At 38.5% G+C, this 19,350-nt stretch overlaps 2 protein-coding genes across 4 annotated transcripts; both read right to left on the bottom strand.

The window, feature by feature from the left end:
• Positions 1-826: 826 nt before the first annotated feature.
• LOC132180702 (ARM repeat superfamily protein) lies at positions 827-4,455 on the bottom strand. Its single transcript, XM_059593608.2, has 2 exons — positions 4,008-4,455; positions 827-1,919 (listed from the first exon to the last, which is right to left on the bottom strand). Exons 1-2 carry the CDS (start codon positions 4,373-4,375, stop codon positions 1,091-1,093), a joined length of 1,197 nt encoding a protein of 398 aa, XP_059449591.2. The 5' UTR covers positions 4,376-4,455; the 3' UTR covers positions 827-1,090.
• Positions 4,456-9,420: 4,965 nt separating this feature from the next.
• Positions 9,421-19,033, bottom strand: LOC132180703 (flocculation protein (DUF1296)). Of its 3 annotated transcripts, none has more exons than XM_059593610.2 (11): positions 18,549-19,033; positions 17,013-17,056; positions 16,554-16,662; positions 16,041-16,170; positions 15,562-15,920; positions 15,287-15,469; positions 14,091-14,490; positions 13,014-13,314; positions 12,591-12,737; positions 11,354-11,845; positions 9,421-10,421 (listed from the first exon to the last, which is right to left on the bottom strand). In XM_059593610.2, the coding sequence occupies exons 1-11, from the start codon at positions 18,709-18,711 to the stop codon at positions 10,125-10,127; spliced, it is 2,625 nt and encodes an 874-aa protein (XP_059449593.1). In that variant the 5' UTR covers positions 18,712-19,033; the 3' UTR covers positions 9,421-10,124. The 3 variants fall into 3 exon arrangements, with proteins under 3 accessions (XP_059449593.1, XP_059449592.1, XP_059449594.1); XM_059593609.2 differs by having other exon boundaries at positions 15,287-15,472; XM_059593611.2 differs by lacking the exons at positions 17,013-17,056; positions 18,549-19,033 and having other exon boundaries at positions 15,287-15,472; positions 16,049-16,170; positions 16,554-16,656.
• Between the last annotated feature and the right edge of the window lie 317 nt (positions 19,034-19,350).

Here is a 19,350-nt window from a genome sequence, read left to right on the forward strand (position 1 = left end):
CATTAGGATGCTTCCACGTGGACGGATTGGTTACGTGGAAGCAGGAAGCAACGTTGGATTACTGTGCACCATTGGACCGCGGTGCTAGTTTAAGGGGCCACAAGGCACACCGACAGTGGCAAGCATGTAATTAGGTTTAGATCTCACATTGTTGTTTATTTGAGAATCTTGGTTAAGCGGAGCCATGTTTGCCAAGGGAAGCCTCAACAAGTCAAAAGGGGCGATGGATCTGAGGATGTACACTTACTCGAAGAGTTATTTTATTCTTGTATTTAATTGTGTTGTATATAACCTTATGGGATAATGTTAATATTGTCTAACTAGGGACTCATTTGGCCTATTTCATTATCAGAATTTATTGTTATTGTATTTAATGGTATAAATGATGTAATGTAATAAATATGTTAACAAGTTATTTAAAAAATTTAAATAATTTGACATCATTTTCACAGTTAAATACAATAACATTAAATTCGACCATAAAATGACTACCGGATCTGTTGCCATTCATAAATGGGTAGGGACACATGATGCATTTATATCATTCAAAAGTTCACACGAAAGTCTAATTTTTTTGAATGCTTTTTTCTTTAGATCTTGGACATCATGACTGAGTAGGGCACATGAAACTTTCCCAGATGAAAATGCACCACACAATTTGCTCAAGGGATTAGCCTATTAGGAAATCCCACTTTCCATTCTGTGAAGATATGGCCTTCAGCCGCTAGGGAATGGATTCAAGGCTGCCAAGTCTTCACAATTTTGGTCAAAGAAGTATACCATATGGAGCGCAGCCTCTCCCACATTTGTGACCAAAAGAAACGTATATGTAAAATGGCACAGAGTGATTTCTATATATATATATACATGATCAAAGTCCAGATATACAACATACCCATGATGTCACCCCTGAGAAAACCAACTCCAGTAAAATCTGTTTCATTTTGACTCTAGCTATTCCACTTGTTTCAATAATGATCTTGCTGGGTACAAGAGCTTTAACAGGCCAAACAAAACAGATTCAGATTAAAACTCTTAGCCCACTTTCTACTAAACTACCTTCTTGAACCCAAAAAAAGAAAAGGTTTTATTATGCAGATGGAATATCCGACGATGTACAAGATGCAGCCCTATGCTGGATGCAGCTCAAGCTATGCTCCATACTTCTTTGAACCATGTCTTGCAGTAACCTCTTGCAAGTTTCAGCAGCTTTATCTGCTCCATCAACCCGTGCAGCAATGTCATAAACAATTCTCTCCAAAACTGAGGAAGCTAATCTCTTTTCCTGGGGAGAATCTCTAAGCAAATCCAAAAGTGTATGGGCTCTCTCTCGAGCTTCAGCTGTGCCCTCTACAGTCAGTCGCAGAAGGCCTGGGATTGCCCCTTCATTAAGAATGAGTTCCCGGTATTTATCTCGGCAGCTTTGGCACAAAGAGAGTAAAGCTCCAACTGCATGTTCTGTGCTGACAAGAGATCCATCTTCAACCGTCTCTACAAGTGTCAAAATCCCACCATCAGAATTTGAGATTGCAATTCGTCCTTCTTCAGACTTGGAAAGGATGTCAAGTAGGGCTGTAGTTTTTTCAGCAAATTTGGAATACTTCTTGCACTCTTTAAGGAGGTTTATGAGAGGTGGAACTGCTCTTGGATCAAGAATCGCAGAGTAGTCCTCCTCCGTGCAGGTGGAGAGATTGTGTAGGGCTGTAACAGCATCAACTTTTCCTTGAACGCTTCCAGAACAGAGGATTTGAACCAGGAGAGGTGCAGCTCCAGAAGCTACAATAGTGGGCTTGTTTGGTGCAGCAGCTGAGAGTGTTAAGATTGCAGCAGTGGCTAATTCCCTAATGTTGCTGTTTCGAAACTTGAGGAGCTCCACTAGAGGAGGGATGGCACCAGCTGTGGCTATCTTGACCTTGTTTCTGATTAACATGAGATGTCTCAATAAGAAAATTGCATAGCATATCAAACAACCAAACCAATCAAACAAAAGAATATCTGCCATCATTCAGAAAATTGGAAGTTGTAGCAAATAATTTCTTGTAAGCAGATACATGGTTCACTTTTGAAAATGAAAATGCACCATCAATGTGAACATTTTTCAAGCGCCACTTATATTTTCTACAATTGAAAAGGATCCTCTTTTGGGGAAAAGGACCAGGAAGGTTGCTTTCTAGATATCAGAGTGCTGGTGCTAGATTAGAGGGTGGAAAGAAATACAAAACAAGGTCTGCAAAAACAAACCTAGAAATATTGCATCTGAACACAATTCAGCCGTACCCTCTACAAACATTTTCATTTAGCTTTACAAAAAAATAAAATAAAATAATAAGCTTATCTCCAATAAACATCAGAGGCATTCATCATCATATTGAGAAATGCAAACACACGCCTAGGAAATCACATGCAAAATCAACCATGTGCCAATGCTTCCATCTTAATTCTCAGCATATTAACCATGCCTTTTATAAAAAGTCTATATTCAAACCCTATAAAGCCTTTTGGTTGCTGGGAAAAGTATAAAACTTAGGCTCAGTTTTTGACATTCTCAGGCATTTTATATATATATATATATAAAATAAATAAATAAAAAAATTTTCTTTCCATTTGTTCATATTTCTTGAAAATCATATGAACTAATATGTCAAAGTTAAAAACTTTCAGCATTTTAAACGAAAAAAAGCATGGTGTTCCCCTGAACTCAGCCTAACATGACGACCATGTTGGTTTATTAAACTTGATTATAACTTTAATCAGGTCGTGGTGTAAACAGGGTTTTTGCACCCTCCAATAGGAAGCAAACACCTCAACTTGAAACATCAAAAAATAATATAACCATGCACACCATATAATTTTCTTTCTCTTGACAAAATACCTCATAGACAAAATATTTATGGATAAAACCACTGGAGCCATCATCTTGGTTGGCTTTGGAGATTCCGGTGTAGAGAGCTCAAAGGTGGGTGGAGGGTTTGGGGGTGGGCGTTGGGTTAGATCGAATGGAAAAGTCCATGAGATTGATTTGAATTAAAGATACGGTGTTTTCATCTCCATTGTATTTGGTATTTTTATATGATGTGTCAACTTTCTATTAAAGATTGTAAAATAAAGTTTTACATCATATCTAGATAGAAGGGGCTCTCGTTGAACTTTACGTTTGAAAATCTCAAAACCTCCCTCAACAAAAGAATCAAAATGACATTCATATAATTTTCCTTCACCCCTTTTCTCAATTTTCTCAGCAACCAAACAAACAACGAGTTCAAGATTGTCTAGAGTCTTTTGTAGCTCTCCAATAGGACGCAAACAAACTGATTCCACATAATGTCGAAACTCAAAATAAATTTTATTTAGAGGGGTCAGCAAGGAAACCCAAATGAGTAAAGCATCACCATCATGCAATCCGTCACAAACAAAGATTATGCAAATATATCAGAATACAAGAACACATGTACATGTTGATCTAAGTTTAAATATGTTCAAATACTCAAAATTAACATTAGGCCAATTAAGCAAACACCCCCACCACCCCCCCCCCCCCCGCCGAAAAAAATAAATAAAAAAAAAAAATAAATCTCACCCTCTTTTCCTGCCCTACTATTTCTCAGAAGTATAACAGAATATCCCAAACTCAGATGAAAATTGAAACACTAAATCCAATAAATACCCACAAATGTTATCGACAACTTCCAGCACATACCAAGAAAACCCAGATATAGCATGCCGATTTGATTCCCAAAGTAACAAAATTTCACACAATAAAACAACACCCAGAAGCTGTATTATTCAGACAAATTGAAACCCCTCAAAGAAACAAAATTCCCATACGCTTTCCTTCCTAAACATTCTCGACCACTCAGCAACACCCAAAATCACACACCCCACCTTGATAAAACCAAACCCAATACAAACCCACAAATCAAATCCACAACTTTGAGCCTGTATACCAACATAAAAACAGATAGAGAGAGAGAAAGAAGAGAGGACATGTAAAGGTCGAGACATTTTACCGTTCGTTCCGTACAGCGATGTTGAGGAGGGCGAGGAGAGAGGCTTCCCGAGCATCCAGACTGGGAGAGACGAGCATGAAAACAAGGGGCTGAATCACACCCGCTGCTGCCAATCTTGAGCGAGTCTTCATCGAAGACGACGACGACGACGACGACGATGATGATGATGATGAAGAAGAAGATTTTCTGACCAGCTTTCTGATATCTCTGGCTGCTTCTATCTGGGACTCGAGATCCCCATGGTTGAGCTTCTCTGAGAGTTGCAGTATCTGGGCCTGCTTCCTCTGGTTCCATGTCTCAACTGAGTCAACCTCCTCCTCCCCCTCTTGCTCTCTCGCTCCTACTGTTACTGTGCCTTCCTGTCCCATTCTCTCTCTCTCTCTCTCTCCCCCCCTCTCCCTCTCCCTCTCCCTCTCTCGCTTATCCTTTGAGGTTGCAGGTTTGGCTATAAAGTAAATCACGCCATCAGATTTTATCTTCCCACACTATCCATGAGACATCGACACCAAAATCTTGTTAATAAAAACATTCTTTTTAATTGCTTTTATGTCCTCAATTTTAGTTTGTCCATATCTTCTTGTCACTCATTCCACATTTATTTATTTATTTATTATAAATTTAGTATATAATAGGTTATTGTTTTGTTTAATAAGAATAAAAATTAACACTAGATGATTCTTCTTGATCCTCATTAATCATTTTTTAACTGTTACAAAATTTCTTGAGTTGCACTAATCAATGGACAACACTAGTTTAATAAATCTAAAAATTCTTTCAATCGAGATTGAAGTATGGGAATTTCACGTCTACTTGTTCTATCAAAAATATACGTAAAAATCACATGTATTTTGAATATATGTCAGTTTAATAAATTAGGTTTTTTTCTTGTCTAAATCCAATTTAGAGAAAAGTTTTATTCTTTGATTAATTTTGAAGAATCAAATGGTCACACATTAAATCCTGAATCGAAAAAACAAGCTGAGAGAAAAGGAAGGTCAAACCCGAAGCGTGTTCCGGTGAGGGCAACCTCAATGCTTAAATCAAAATATTAGTTTGAGAAGGAAATAAGCTTAAAGATTTCACAGGAAATGAGTATTTTCTCACAAATGACTGAATGAGCACATATTCTTCTCTTTATGGAGTATTTTCCCTTGGTTAGTTAGGAAAGGGAGTTCATGAGATGGCAAAACTGATTATGCAGCCTCCCGAGTCCCGAGAATAAAGAGCCATTAGGGCCTCGTTTGCCATCAGCCAGGGCCGGCACTGTAGCTGGAACGGCAAACAAGGCCCTAATGGCTCTTTATTCTCAGGACTCGGGAGGCTGCATAATCAATTTTGCCATCTCATCAACTCCCTTTCCTAACTAACTAACCAAGGGAAAATACTCCATAAAGAGAAGAATATGTGCTCATTCAGTCATTTGTGAGAAAATACTCATTATGGGGTGGCCGAAACCACCCCCAGCCCCTTGGGGGTGGTTCGGCCACCCCCAAATCACCCGATCCCTCTTTTTTGTTTTGTTTTTTTTGTTTTTGGCCAAGGGGGTGGCCGGACCACCCCCTTGGCCATGGGGGTGGTTCGACCACCCCCAGATCGGCCAAGAGGTGGCTCCAGCCACCCCCTTGGGCAAAAATGGGGTGGTCCGGCCACCCCATTTTGGCCAAGGGGTGGCTGGAACTACCCCATCTTTCTCTTCATTTTTTCTTTTTTTTTTTTTTAATATTTTGCTTCTAAAAAAAAGTAAGTAAAAAGTCAAATTTTGCTGCTGTTCCAACTACAGTGCCGGCCCTGGCTGATGGCAAACGAGGCCTAGGAGTCCAAATCATAGTAGTCCGAATATTGTGTAGTCTTTTTATTACTTGTGCACCCATTCATTTGAATTTGGTCGGTCGATCCATAAGACTTACTAAAAATTGGCCTGCTTAGGCCAACTTTAGGCCGAAAATGTCCATTTCACACCAAATTTAGTGGTATAAAAGTGAGAAAATCACATGTCTACACCCTACATGCACCGCAATGAGTCTGAATTTTCCACCTTTTCTTTTTGTTCTTGTGTGCAACTCAAATGTGTGGAATCTATGACTTGGGTCTTTTAATCTTTTTTTTTTTTTTTTTTTAATGGTGATATCCCCCTACAATACCAACAAAAAAAAAAGGGGGGGATAATTTGGGGAGCCGAACTCCAAGAGTCACGACAAGCACAAGACGTCCACGAGAAACAACAAACCAACTGCGCCCCCTTTTGGCTTTTATGTTTCCCCCCCCCCCCCCAACACACTTTGATGAAATATGGTTTCAATTTCAAGAATCACAGGTGCAAGTTCGCATTGTTTTCAAGATTTGTTTTTCAAGTCGTCTCTAAAAGTTAGTTCAATCGACTGAAATTACGCTTAATAAAGCAGAAATTACTAGTACGAATCACTCTCTCTTCTCTTGTGTGAACATGTTAATAATAAAATAAAAATAAAAAATAAAAGGATTTGTTTTCACAAATAAAAAATAATAAATTTAATTATTTAACTAATAATTTAAGTGATACTAGAGTTATATATATATATTGAGAATAAAGACATAAACATATGCTACAAAATTGCTATTTTTTTGGTCCAATATAATGGATTTCAACTCCTGTGTTAGAAACGTATACGAAGGAATAGAAAACGACTTATAGTGAAAAGGAGAAAAGTGATCCGAGTGCACCATTCAAACCATTCACTGGCAGTGGCAACTCTTATGACAGCTCTTAAATATAAAATACACAGCGGAATTAAAATAAGGAAGAAAAAAATTAGTTGAAAGGCATTAATTCTTGTTCGGTTCATTCTGGATCCCTCAAAACCTTACTGTATATATATATCTTAGGGCACCCACATCAGGTTATAAAGTTTTATTTTAGTTGGTCTTAGGGATCCTCAAACTCCCTTCTCTTCAGCTCGGGTGGTTGATTGTGTTCTTTGCTAGGAGTACAGATGGGTTTGGACCTTTTGAGGTGTTTTTACACCTGTAATTAGGGTTTATGAACCTATTGAGGCTTGTAATCCTTCTTGTACTTCTTTTGCCTTTAAAACCGCTCTATGCGGCCCCTTTAAGAGGACTGGGCTATTAATTTGGCTCATTTCCTACGTTGTTTCGTTTTCTTGCACTGTTAATTTTTGTGTTTGGGTTTGTTGTAGGGGAGCTCACCCATTTTTGGTTTTTTATCACTTTATACCCCTTTCCCTATTTGCTTTTTTTTTTTTTTCTCTTTTAACAAAAAAAAAAAAAAAAAAGGACTTCACGTCCGGCTTATCAAAATAGCTAAAAATTTACTAAAAAAAAAAATAACCAACGGTAGATGGAACATGTCAATTCAATAGAGATGTATGCAAAATGGATACCAAAATGCAAATAAACATTTCTTTATTTTAAATGGAAATGTCAAAGTGAACAATGAAAATGTTGCCGCTTTGAAACAAATTGATAGTTAAGATTAAAAAATAAAAAATAAAAAATAAATAGATCTTTTAGTGTTGAAACTAATTAAAGAAATAATTAATGTTGATTTGTTCAAAGATTTAAGTGTTAGTAAGGAGTGATATACAAGGAAATTAAAGAGGAACATCTGTATGATCAGTTCCCCATACTCTCGCAGATAGATGTAAGCGATGGCTGCCATGTCACTGCATTCATTATCCCCCTCTTCCTTCCATGTTCAGGCTGAGGATTATTCGAGCTTCTCCTTGAGTTTTCCCCTTTCTTACCTTTCTTCTCTGCCATCACGCCACCATTACCAACTTTCTTCTGCGTCATATCGACACCTGCCTCGAAATGACAACTACTCTGCTTTGTATTTGCACGAACACAGGTACTCTTAGTGTTACCGTTACCTACATTTATTGAAGACCCATCTTTCTGCCTGGGCCTTGTTCCGGCTGAGACATCATTAGAAGATTGCGGTGTTAAAGGATCCTCTGGATTTTCTGAACTGGGTTTCTTGATTCTTCTCTTGAGCTTCCTCACAGTGCGGCGGGGGACAACGAAGAACTTTTCACCCGGGTGGAGGATCTCATCAGGCCTGACAACAGAATCCCATGGCTGCCGAAAGACCTGAGGTTTGGCAAGCACGAAAGACAGGTACTTCTCCATAATCCTGGCTGCGGGAGTTGCCATGTAGAAGCACTCCACCACCCCGCCGGCGTGGACGATTTTCAACGGGGTAGAGAAGCTTTCCTCCTCCCTCTGATTGACCGCGGCGGCCGGCGTAGGACGTTGGAAGGGAGTGAGCTTATGGACTATGAGCAATTTCTTAAACATGTTTTTGCAGTTTTGGAAAGATGTAGGCTGCCAATTACTGGTACAAAAAAGGATTGATTAATTGACCAATTGGCCATGGTTTTCAAGTCTTGGGACATCGGTGGATTCAAGAGGCACATAGCCGTTCATTTCTTGACAAATTATTTTTAAAATAATGTAAGATGAAATCTAGGCCGTCTTGCAAAGAAGAGGCTGTGGCTGGTCCTTTTTGTCATCTAGTTTTTGCAGACACAATGGAATATATCAGGCCAGCAAATTAATCTGGAAATGTGGATTCTTGCCGACAGTAATTTATACGTTGAGGGTGGAAGTCAAAGAAGTAGCATCAAAGGCAAAGTGTAGGGTACAAGTTACGAAGTTCTTGGAGAGATCGGAAGTGGTACGAAATCCACCACTTTCGTTGTCTTGTTTGTACTTTTGTTTGGAATCTTTTTGTTGGTCTGAGGTTTGAAAACCCCAACCAGCCATCAACGGCTGAAATTCCGCGAATCCCTTGTGGATAAGTCCGACCACTCAGCGGCACTGTAGCACTGCACAATTCAGTTTCTCGTCGGCCAAGAAATACCCAAAAGGTTGGGAGAGTAATGTTAGAAGTATGGATTTTGTCTTCTTATTATTGTCTTTATTTTAAAATTATCATTAGATTTTGAATAATCACTATTAAATTTTGAATAATTATTATTAAATTTTAATTTAATAGCAATTTTAAAAGTCACATTACCTTTAAAAAATAAAAGAAAAACAAAAGTCATACTCCTATCATCATTACGCGAAGCTTTCGAAGGAGAAATGTGCGGAAGAGTATATGACCAGCCCACCCTTATGAATCCCAACGCAGTTAAGTGTACAACTAGCTCTACATTTAATCATAGAATATAATTTCATTGACTAAATAAACAAATATCGCCAACCACATTATAATAAGAAGTCACAATAATTCGCATACTTGTTTTTTTCCAAACAGATGTTAGGTAATGTTCAGAGAGTAATAAAAATTCAAAAACCTTCCTCGAAATCTTTCAGGCCAAAATCAAATAAAGAGAAGATTGTCTGTCAACAAATTAAGGCAAAAAGTGGTGTGTTCTTCAGTGATATCATACTACCGAAGAGAAGAAGAAGAAGAAGAAGAAGGAAGACAAGCTACTACTTTTCCCCCCAGAATGCTGTATATTAAGCATGCATTAATGGATACATCAGACAAGTCAAACAATTGACATGTTCGCTTCGGCTTTTAGCAGTACAACAACAGTTAACGTAAATCGTTCTCTTGCTATCAAAATTCACTTTACAGGTAAGACAGCAGAAAGACAAGACAAAAAAATAATGCAAAAGTTTCTCCAACAACCTATATCTTACCTTCCAAAAACCTCAAATATCAAAAGAGAAAGAATGAACGAGATTCTCACCACTCAACAGTAAACTCTAGGGTTGAAAGACTTAAAAATTTAGAAAAAAAAAAAAAAAAAAACGAGGGGAAAAAGCTTGGAACTATGAAAAAGGGGGGAAACGGAGAAACCACATAGCAGCAGCTAAAACGAGAAGATCTGCACATCTACCTTGACTAACTTAAAAATGGTCAATATTGGTTACAGGTGGATAGCACCTTTTATGTCCTCAACCCAAGCAATCAGAAGATACTACGGCTATAACTTTTCCAGCCTCCTTTAGTGGGATTTACACTTAAATCCAGTCAATGCTGTGTATCTTCTTGATGTCTCTCCCTCCCATCCAAACTTTGTTCTGAGTTCCCCAAAAAAATCCAAAGATTGGACTTGAATTTCGTGTCTTGCTGTTTATAGAAAAAGAAAAAACCCCATCCCTGTTTCAGTAGTTACTCGGCCAGTTGATCTGTGCTTGCTGAGGCTGCTGATAAACACTGCCACCAGGGCCCACCATATCAACAGCTCCCGCCATGGCCTGAGATTGTTGCAGAAGTGGGTGAACCATTGCTGCCGTTACTGCTTGGGCAGGGTGGTAGACACCGGGAAAAGTGCCATGGCCAGCTTGTGTTGGGGTGAAAGTCACATGCTGACCTTGAGGTGGAAGATTGTAAAATGAACTTGTTGGTAAGCTGGATATGTCTCGGCCAGGCGCAGCAACCCATACACCCGAACCTTCGCTCTGAAAAAAAATGCAAATCAGCCAAGTAATCAACTATGATGAAACCTAATCAACAACCGCCTCAGTCTTTATAAGTGCTTATTAGAAGTACATGTATGTTTAGCAGCTTTAACAAAAAGGCTTCTCAATCTTTACCATGCAGGGCCATAACAGTCAAACCAACAGATCACCACACAAGACAACAATGGGCATACTTGGGCACTACATTTCGCTACAATCGTTCATAAAGGAGCATAGACACTACATGTTTTTATTTGTTATGATATGAAGTTATGTAGCAAGAATCATTCTGTCACATGTTTGATTGAAACTGCCACCCAGAAAAAAAACCGAACCCAAAGGAAGGGAATAGGTGTATGTAGGTTCTGGGAAAACACAAGGAGAGAAAAAAAAAATAGTAACTTGATGTATGTGTTACATCATCCACATACACCAACACTACTAAAGCAGCCATCACAACAACCCCACCTCTCTCATGCACGAACCCCCCCTCCCAACTGACAGCACACCCAATAACCACAACCATATCCACCATTTCAACGACAATTGTTTAATGGTTTCCCTTTTTTAATAAATAACAATTTTCTGGCCTACTAATAACTACACATACCACAACACAATGCCACAACCTCCAATACTGCTCTACCAACTCCACTTTTTAGCATCATTACAGATTTCAGAAACGTGTTGCACCTATTTTCTGAAATTTCAAATTTGATGCATTAAGGTGAGCTGAGGATGTCTACCATTCAAAAGCAACCATAAAGGCCCTAACCATCATATTACTTTCATTTTAAAAACAAGGTTTTCTGAAAATGGCCCTAAGCAATTTTAAAATGTAGCATGATATACTAATTAGAGGGAGGGGGGGGGGGGGGGGGGGGGGGGGGGTGAGGTTGGGGGGCCAATAGAAACAGCACATAAAAGCTAACCTGCTGCCCGCTAATGTATACATTACTTTCGTTGAACTGGGACCCAGTAAGATCCTCATTAGCTGTTGAGTTTCCTGCATTTGCAGCAGAACTGGGGTTATATCCAGCTGGAGAGGAGCCATATGGTCCATAGCCACTTGGCATTCCAATGTGCGATGGATTTCCTGTGTTAGTCCCTGGTTTGTATTGCGGAAGTGAGTATTTGACCCCAGTGGCAGCTGTGCCCGGTGGAGCTGGATATACACCGCCAGCCGGAGGTTGCTGAGGAAATGCACTGTTGCCCAAATATTGGTGGATGGCTGGTGGTGGGACATAGAAGGGGGAAAAATAATGACCATATGGGAGGTAGTTTGGAGGATAATGGGATATGTGGACCCCAGCTGGTGGTCGGAAGACAGGGACAGGCTGCTGAGTCACAGCTATTGAGCTTTGCATGAGTCCTGCAGCCTGAGTCACCAGTGGTGTTGGACCTGCTGAAGACAGGACGCCACCCTGCAAATAAGCATAGAATAGCAACAGAATTTAAAGGTATGTAAATATCAAAATATGTGTAGATGCAAATAAAGAAATAGACGTACAATGAGACATCAACTACTGATAGTAACGTTAAGAAGTAAAATCTTTTCCTCATACCATCTACACGCACGCACACACAGAAAGAGAGAGAGAGAGAGAGAGGGAGAGTGGTTATTCCCAGTTCCAAATTCATTGATGGTAAGAATTGTAATCGGCATTATTTTGAGCATCATGATAATTTTCTTGAGGAAAGGTTACAGCTGACTCAAATACCATTGCCAAGATCACACCTGCAGGTGCTTGTGCATTTGATGCCTACCAGGCTACATCTTGTTCTTGGTATGCATACTGATTTGTATTCAAGGTGCTTTTTGACTGTGATCAAAATTCGTAAAATTATTAATTACACTTAGTTTTGGCCATTTGTAGATCGGGCACCAGGGCAGTAATTTTCACTGAGGTATATCGCCAAATTCTACCACTCCAGTGCTATTTTGACCATGTCTCTAATGTTGGAACATACAAAAATGATGATAGATAAGAAAAAATGCATAGAAATACATTAATGGAAGCATATACCATGCACAGAAATCATAAATAACTCAATCAAGAAGCAACACTTTATGTAACCTCTACAAAAAAATTGATATTCTCTAGCAGGAAACTAAGAGGACTTTTCTCTCAACAGGAATGATAAACTAGGTGCTTTATGTGTGCACACCTCTTGAGGAGACTGAGAAGTTGTTGGAGACAATACTGCAAGATTCCCATTGTACTTGCCAACACCAGGAGAAGGAAAAGGAGAAAGACGACCATCACTATCAGCACCCGAGCGGTAGAATTGAGCATAATAACTTGGATCCATCGGCTGTTGGACCAATAGAGGGAAAGACAACTAATAATCAATGGTAATTACTTTAAACCAAAAATAGTCAGCCAAAAAACAGTGAATCAGCAATTATGATTATTACTCCTAAGTTTGAAACCATAAGCCAAAATCAATCAGAATATGTGACATATTTAATCAACATGTCAAATTTGGACTCACAGGAAATCAAAGTTGAAGCTAGACCAAAATTAAAATTTTTAATCAGTATAGCCAGATCAACATATAACAAAGGAGAACAGTGGTTTGAGGGCTCACAACGAAGCTAGGAAGACGGGAAACATCACGTGCTTGCGACTCAGAGTTTTCAAATGGTGCAAGCTGACTCCCCAACATTGGAGGCACAAACCCAAAACTGTAGTTTGGAGAAGTATGAACCACCGAGTATTGATGCCCTCCAGATGGCAATGCAGTCTTCTGCTTGGATTCATTATACTCTGGGATTGTACTGGATGAGACATCACCATCACCAGATGATAAATTTTCAGGTACATGTGTAGGTGATTGTGGGTGATCAGGATAATGTCCCTCTTCAGCTGGTGCCAATGCATTTTGATTGCTGCATCCAACAAAATAATTTAAAGAAATGTGAAAAATTATTTCACTATACCAGAGGATGAATGCAGAGAACACTAGGGATGGAAATGCAAGGACCACAAGTGAGTTGACTTCCCACAGTTACAAAAAAAGTTAACTATTTAAAAGCTTAATCCACCAGAGCCAGAAATGCACACATGCACGGGGGAGGGGGAGCAAAAGTGAAAGCATCGGGCTCTTCATAATTGACCTTCATTACAAGATCCTAGAAAGTCAATGCATGCCATCAAAAACCAAATTATGTTGGTTGGACAGCGATGCTCCACTAACATGCAGTTACAGTTCATTCAAGATTCACCTATAACCCAGAAAAACCTAGTCCATGCAGTTAAACTAGCCACAGGCTCATTAAATTACATAATAAGCAAATTACTTTTCAAACTAATAAGCAACGTTTTTTTTCTATAATTTAGAGGTTCTCTTGTATATTGCATACTAAGGTTGACCCCCTATGCACTTTGAATGGATATACATTACTTATCAAAAACAATTTATGTAATAAACAAATAATTACAGTGCCCACTACTACAACACTGCTAAGATGATTTATATCATGGAAAAAAAAATAAAGTACCTTTTTGGCTCCTCCTTATTGTTTTCTCAAGAAATTACAATCTCACTTTTTCCATAGATTAATTAAGAAAAAGAAGTGGAAAATAAGACCCCTAGTCTGAGGTAGATTAAACTAATGAGAATCACATTAAAACTTAATAAATGTCAAAGCATATCAATTCAAACCTTGAGGCCTGTTCCTCCATGGTTTCTTCAACATCCTGAGAAGCTTCAGACACAGGCGTAGAGCTCTTGTCACTCTCAGGACCACTGACATAGCTTGTAGTTACTCCAAAACTAGCACCAAAACTTCCAAAACTCAACTTGGTTCTTTCAGATTCAGGGACATGGATATGGTTTGGAATAATAACAAGTTGACGTTGTGGAAGTCGTAACTCCTCAAGCTTCTTCTGCAGTTTTGAAGTTGCTTCTTCCATATCAAGGACACTAGATTCGGGCTGTGTCTGATCGGTAGCTTCAACTGAAACAGTGGGAACATCAGATGCACAAGCTGTACCAGCTGTTCCAGAACCTTGAACAACATTACTAGTTGTTGGCTTTGGTTTCCATTCCTTATTTGAACCAACTGTTGAAGATAGAAACCAGAAACTACTTTGTAAGTCTTGAGCAAGTCATCCAACTATTGTTGATAGCTTAGACTAAAATAATCATTATTTCTATCAAGAAATAATTCTGGTTAATAGGAAAATATTACTCAATACAACAATGAGTGATCAGGCCAAAGATTGAAACAGACCTCACTTCCTAATTTACAGCCAAAAAACTGATGGAAACATATGCCTCAAATGGCATCAATTCATTCGAAAAAGAATCAACAAGGCAACAAGACGAAAAACAGCTAGTGAAACTCCAGTTGTCAAGTAGCAAAGCATGTCCAACTTTTAGGTGGGGATGGCAACATAAGTTAATTATTCTCATCACAACTAAGCTTAAAAACCAAAAACACCTTTATTTAGGCTCACTCTGGATAAGAATAAAAGATCAGCTGCCCTGGAACACACAAGGACTCATAATTTTAGGACCAGGCCGATGTCTAAATATAGCTTGGAACAACTAACAACTTTAGCATCAAAGGAGAGCTTGCATTTTTGAGAACACGTGCATTCCTTTAACAACTAACAAATGTAGCATCAATGGAGTATTTCTATTATGACAAAAACCAAAGTAAATTGCATTCCTTCTGTTAATCTCTATCTTGGTTTTTGGGGGGTGGTGGGTGGTTGAAGGGGGTGTCTGTTTTCAAACAAAACACTTCATAATAATCTCATAGAGATTCATCTGACCTCCTAAACATCTTTAAGCAATATCCCCAAGTTATACAAAGATTGATACAAAACAACATTTATTTTAAAATTATATACCTTTCTGAGGGCCAATTATTTGTTGTGACCGGCTACTGTAATTAGATGAAGGCCGACTAACCGAAGAGCTGCTATGAGTTAGTGTAGATGAAGGCAGTGAAGACTCAGCAAGCTGATTTTTTCCAACTCCTTGGGATTTGCTCAGCATCTTTCCCTGTTCGGAAGCACTGCTAATCTCGGAGGCTGCTAACAGTCATCAACAAAAACTAATTCATGTTAATCAAATCAGAAGATAAATAAAAGACAGTACTGAATACAATTTTTAGAGTCCTGACCAGCAGCTGATTTGTTCTCAGCAAGGACAACTGCATTTGGTTCACCAGGAGATCGATTGCTCCCTACTTCACGTTTGATTGCACCCACAGAACAAGGGAGCCGTGAATCATTAGATGGAACTAGTACAGGGTCCAAAGATGAGAAACAGATTGCTGATGAAGATGACAGTGAAGTCGACACTGAACAGTTACTGGAGCTTGGTGAGGGCTGTGTGTGCGTATCCCCAGTTCCAAAGGTAATGACGGAATCTTTGTTTGCATAAGAAGATGGTGGTGCAGTTCCCAAATTATTAATGGCAACAAAAGCTGAACTTTCTTCAGGAACACTAGTGGGACCATTGGAAATGACAGGTTCAGAGCTGCAAGGGATATTTAATCAAGTAAGTTCTATGAAACTTTAACAATCTATAACCTAAAGAACTAAATTTTAGTGGACCTAACAAGTATAGGAGAGATATAAATTCATAAATCAAAACCACCTTGTTACCGGACTTTTATCTTTAGTTTTTGTGTCCTGAGAAGTTGGTAAAGATGGAATGACAGCCTTCTCTGCACCTTGGTTGATTCCATTCTCCTTTCCAGGACCAGAATTCCTGCCACCACCAGCATCTGGAGAGAGGTATAACAGAGCCAGTTAGCTCAGCTGTTATGAGTTATGACAACCCCAATAATACAATAATATTGTAAGAGTTTCTTTCTTTATTTTCGGGCATGTGCCAAGGGGGGAGAGGGGGGGAGGGGGGCATAACTCCTCAATGACACATTGAGGCTAGTAGAACAGATAACAAGTTCCTCATAAAAGTAATCAAATGTGGTACTTATTGATTCATTTCAAAAAATGTTACATTAACACAAGCACAGAAGCATATTTGTAGATAATCAACCAACAAATTGCAACATCATCAACCCAAATTTATTAAAAAGAATAGATAAGGCAAGAGTCTTCCAACTAATAATCCTAAAGAAAGTTTTGGTTTGAAATAGTTGTTCACCATGTGGTATGTGTCGAGGTGGGGCATAATTCACCCGTCCACCCCTGCCCCCTCGCCCCTGCAGACTGGGTCTCCACCGTGATTCTGCAGACTCTTTGTTGTTCAGATTCTGCAAGAATATAAGAAACAAAGTAGAAAGATTAAAACAGTTCAAATTAATTCTGAAGCACAATATAACAACTACTCATCACTGTCCAAGCATGTGTAAACAAGAGTCTGCTTTTAGTCTCTAAATGATAAAACCTAACAATCAAAATCCGGCTAAATCCACAACAATGTCTAAAGATAACTCAATTCATCACATTTTGAATCATAATGCAAGTTTGCACATCCAATATATGCTTGCACCAATCTAATAAAAGTGATAACTCAGGTCACAAACCTCTAAAATTAAACCTTCAAATACATAAACTCAAAAATATATTGTTCCATCATTAAGTTACAACAGAAATCTCTTACATCTTTTCTCCTATCCCGCTTCCTTTTGACCTCATGAAATGTATCTGTGGAACAACATAAACACATGTTAGCTTGGTGAAAAGGGGATGAAATGGAGAAGAGAAGAAAAGAAAGCAAGAAAATAAAACATACTATATGGCCCCTAGTGTAAACAAAATTTCCTAACCATTCAAATTACAAGAAATGAACTCAGATGAAAATTTACAGTTATACATGGAGTGAAGTGAAACGGGAAAACACCAACAGAAAGACTTCCCAACTGTTTGCTTGAAACAAGAACTCATAAGAGATAATTAAATGTTCTTAACAACATGAAAGCATTAATTAGTCACTACTATAGAAATGAGTCCTAATCAATAGCAACACTGCTCTGTAACATGCCAAAATAAATAGTTTGCACTTAATAGCGGACCACTTTGTAATGGTATGCAACAGAAATCACCCCTAAAACTAACTAGTCTCCATTGGAATGTTTAAACCAACCACCAAAAAGGTACTTTCTCTGTATTATAACTGTAACCCAGCCTTTTGCAGAACGCACTCAATAAAATGAACCTTCTCCAAGCACCAGAGCTGGCAGTAAATGCTTGATAACCAAAACTGAATAGCTACCAATTAAAAGAAATCTTTTTTTTGATAAGTAATAACCAGTCTTATTAAAAGAGTAAGGCACCCCCAATTAAAAGAAATCTTTGAACTAAACATGCTTGACAACCACAACTATAGAATGTATCACTACTGTACACACTACTGACTATAATTTATTGTGGTTTAAAGCATTGAAGCAACATAATTTTTTCATTTTTTGTTAACTTCTTACTCAAAAAATCACTACTTTACCTAATGCAACTACCTTGCTTAGTCAATCTAATCTCTTTCTCTCTCTCTCTTCTTTTTTTTTTTTTTTTTTTTTTTTGGGAAGGAGGGGGGGAAGAGTATTATCTTACTTTTTTGCTCAAGGAAACACATGGAGAGAGTTAAAGATGAAATCCTGTAAAACACACTTGGGAAAGAACTACATGTATTTGGAAGCAATTCATCAGGAACCTAACAATGACTACGAAATAAAACCCCATTTCATTGCTTAGTCCTTATTTCTGAAAATCAAGCAGAACAATCTAACCATTGACATGACATAAACCCGTAAATGGTCCAGAATATGATTTCTAGCATCCAACAAAGCTAAGTTTTTACAGAAAATAAAGAATAGGAAAAAGTGCTTTCCTTCAGAAATAGAAAGGTGTCAAAACATAAAGAGGATATCAGAATCTCAAACTTCGCCTTATAAAAAGCTAACCAACAGTGAAAACCCATCTTATGAAACTTAAAAATTCCCACTTCCTCCACAGCCAAAACTTAATCTAAAGCGAAATCAAATCAAACCCACAAGAAAACAACACACAAGCCAGAAGAGAAAACACAAAGCCCGACACACGGATCACAGAAGAACCCACAGAACCCGATCAGGATCAAAAGCCCATTAAGCTGAAAGAGAAGCAGAGACGCGAAAGAATGAAAAGGGAAAGGCAATCGTACCCTGGAGAAGGAGCTTCTGAGCGGTCTCGTTGGGATCCATGGAACATTCTTTGAGCATTGCGTGAATCTCGTCTTCACTGTGATTGCCTGTGATCTCCATGATGTTCTGGATCACCTTCCCCAAGTGGCTCGGGATTGAATCCTTGGACCCCCCACCGCTCATCTTTGCAGCCCCAGAAAAAGAAAAACCCACAGACTAAATAATATCTCTAAATAAATATATATCAATGAGTGAGTCTATATTTGTGCACAATTGGAGAAAGCGAAGCTGAGGAAAACAGAGAAAACAGCGATGGAGAAAACGAAGGGGGTTAAGGGATTGGTGCGTGGGTGATGCTTAGAGAACAGCAGCCAAGGAGAGAATTGGCAGAAACGTGAAATTTTACCCTTTTTTTATGGGTTTTTGAATTTGATCTAAGAAAGAAGGAAAGAGGAAGAAAAGAAGAAGAGAAAAGGAAAGAGAGAGAGAGAGAGAGAGAGAGAGAGGGGAGGGAGCAAATATGAAGTGTGTTTTTGGAGTGTAGGGCTTTTGATTATTTCTCCTTTCATTTTTTTTTTTTTCTTCTTTTTTCCTTTTCTTCACCCTTTTTTTTTTAGGTTTGATACGGACACAACACAAACCCAACTCATGGCCAACTTCTCTCCTACGTGTACAAAAATTTGAATTTTAAACCAAACAAATTGTCTTCTTTCCCAAATTTTCGGAATCCCAAAATCCTCTCTCTCAATTTCTTTTGTTGTTAAATGACACGTAGGAGAGAAGTTGGTCCTAAGTTGGGTTAGTGTTGTGCCTTTAACATTT

This window comes from Corylus avellana, chromosome 5 (assembly GCF_965113065.1).
Source record: "Corylus avellana chromosome 5, dhCorAvel1.hap1.2, whole genome shotgun sequence".
NCBI lineage: Eukaryota > Viridiplantae > Streptophyta > Magnoliopsida > Fagales > Betulaceae > Corylus > Corylus avellana.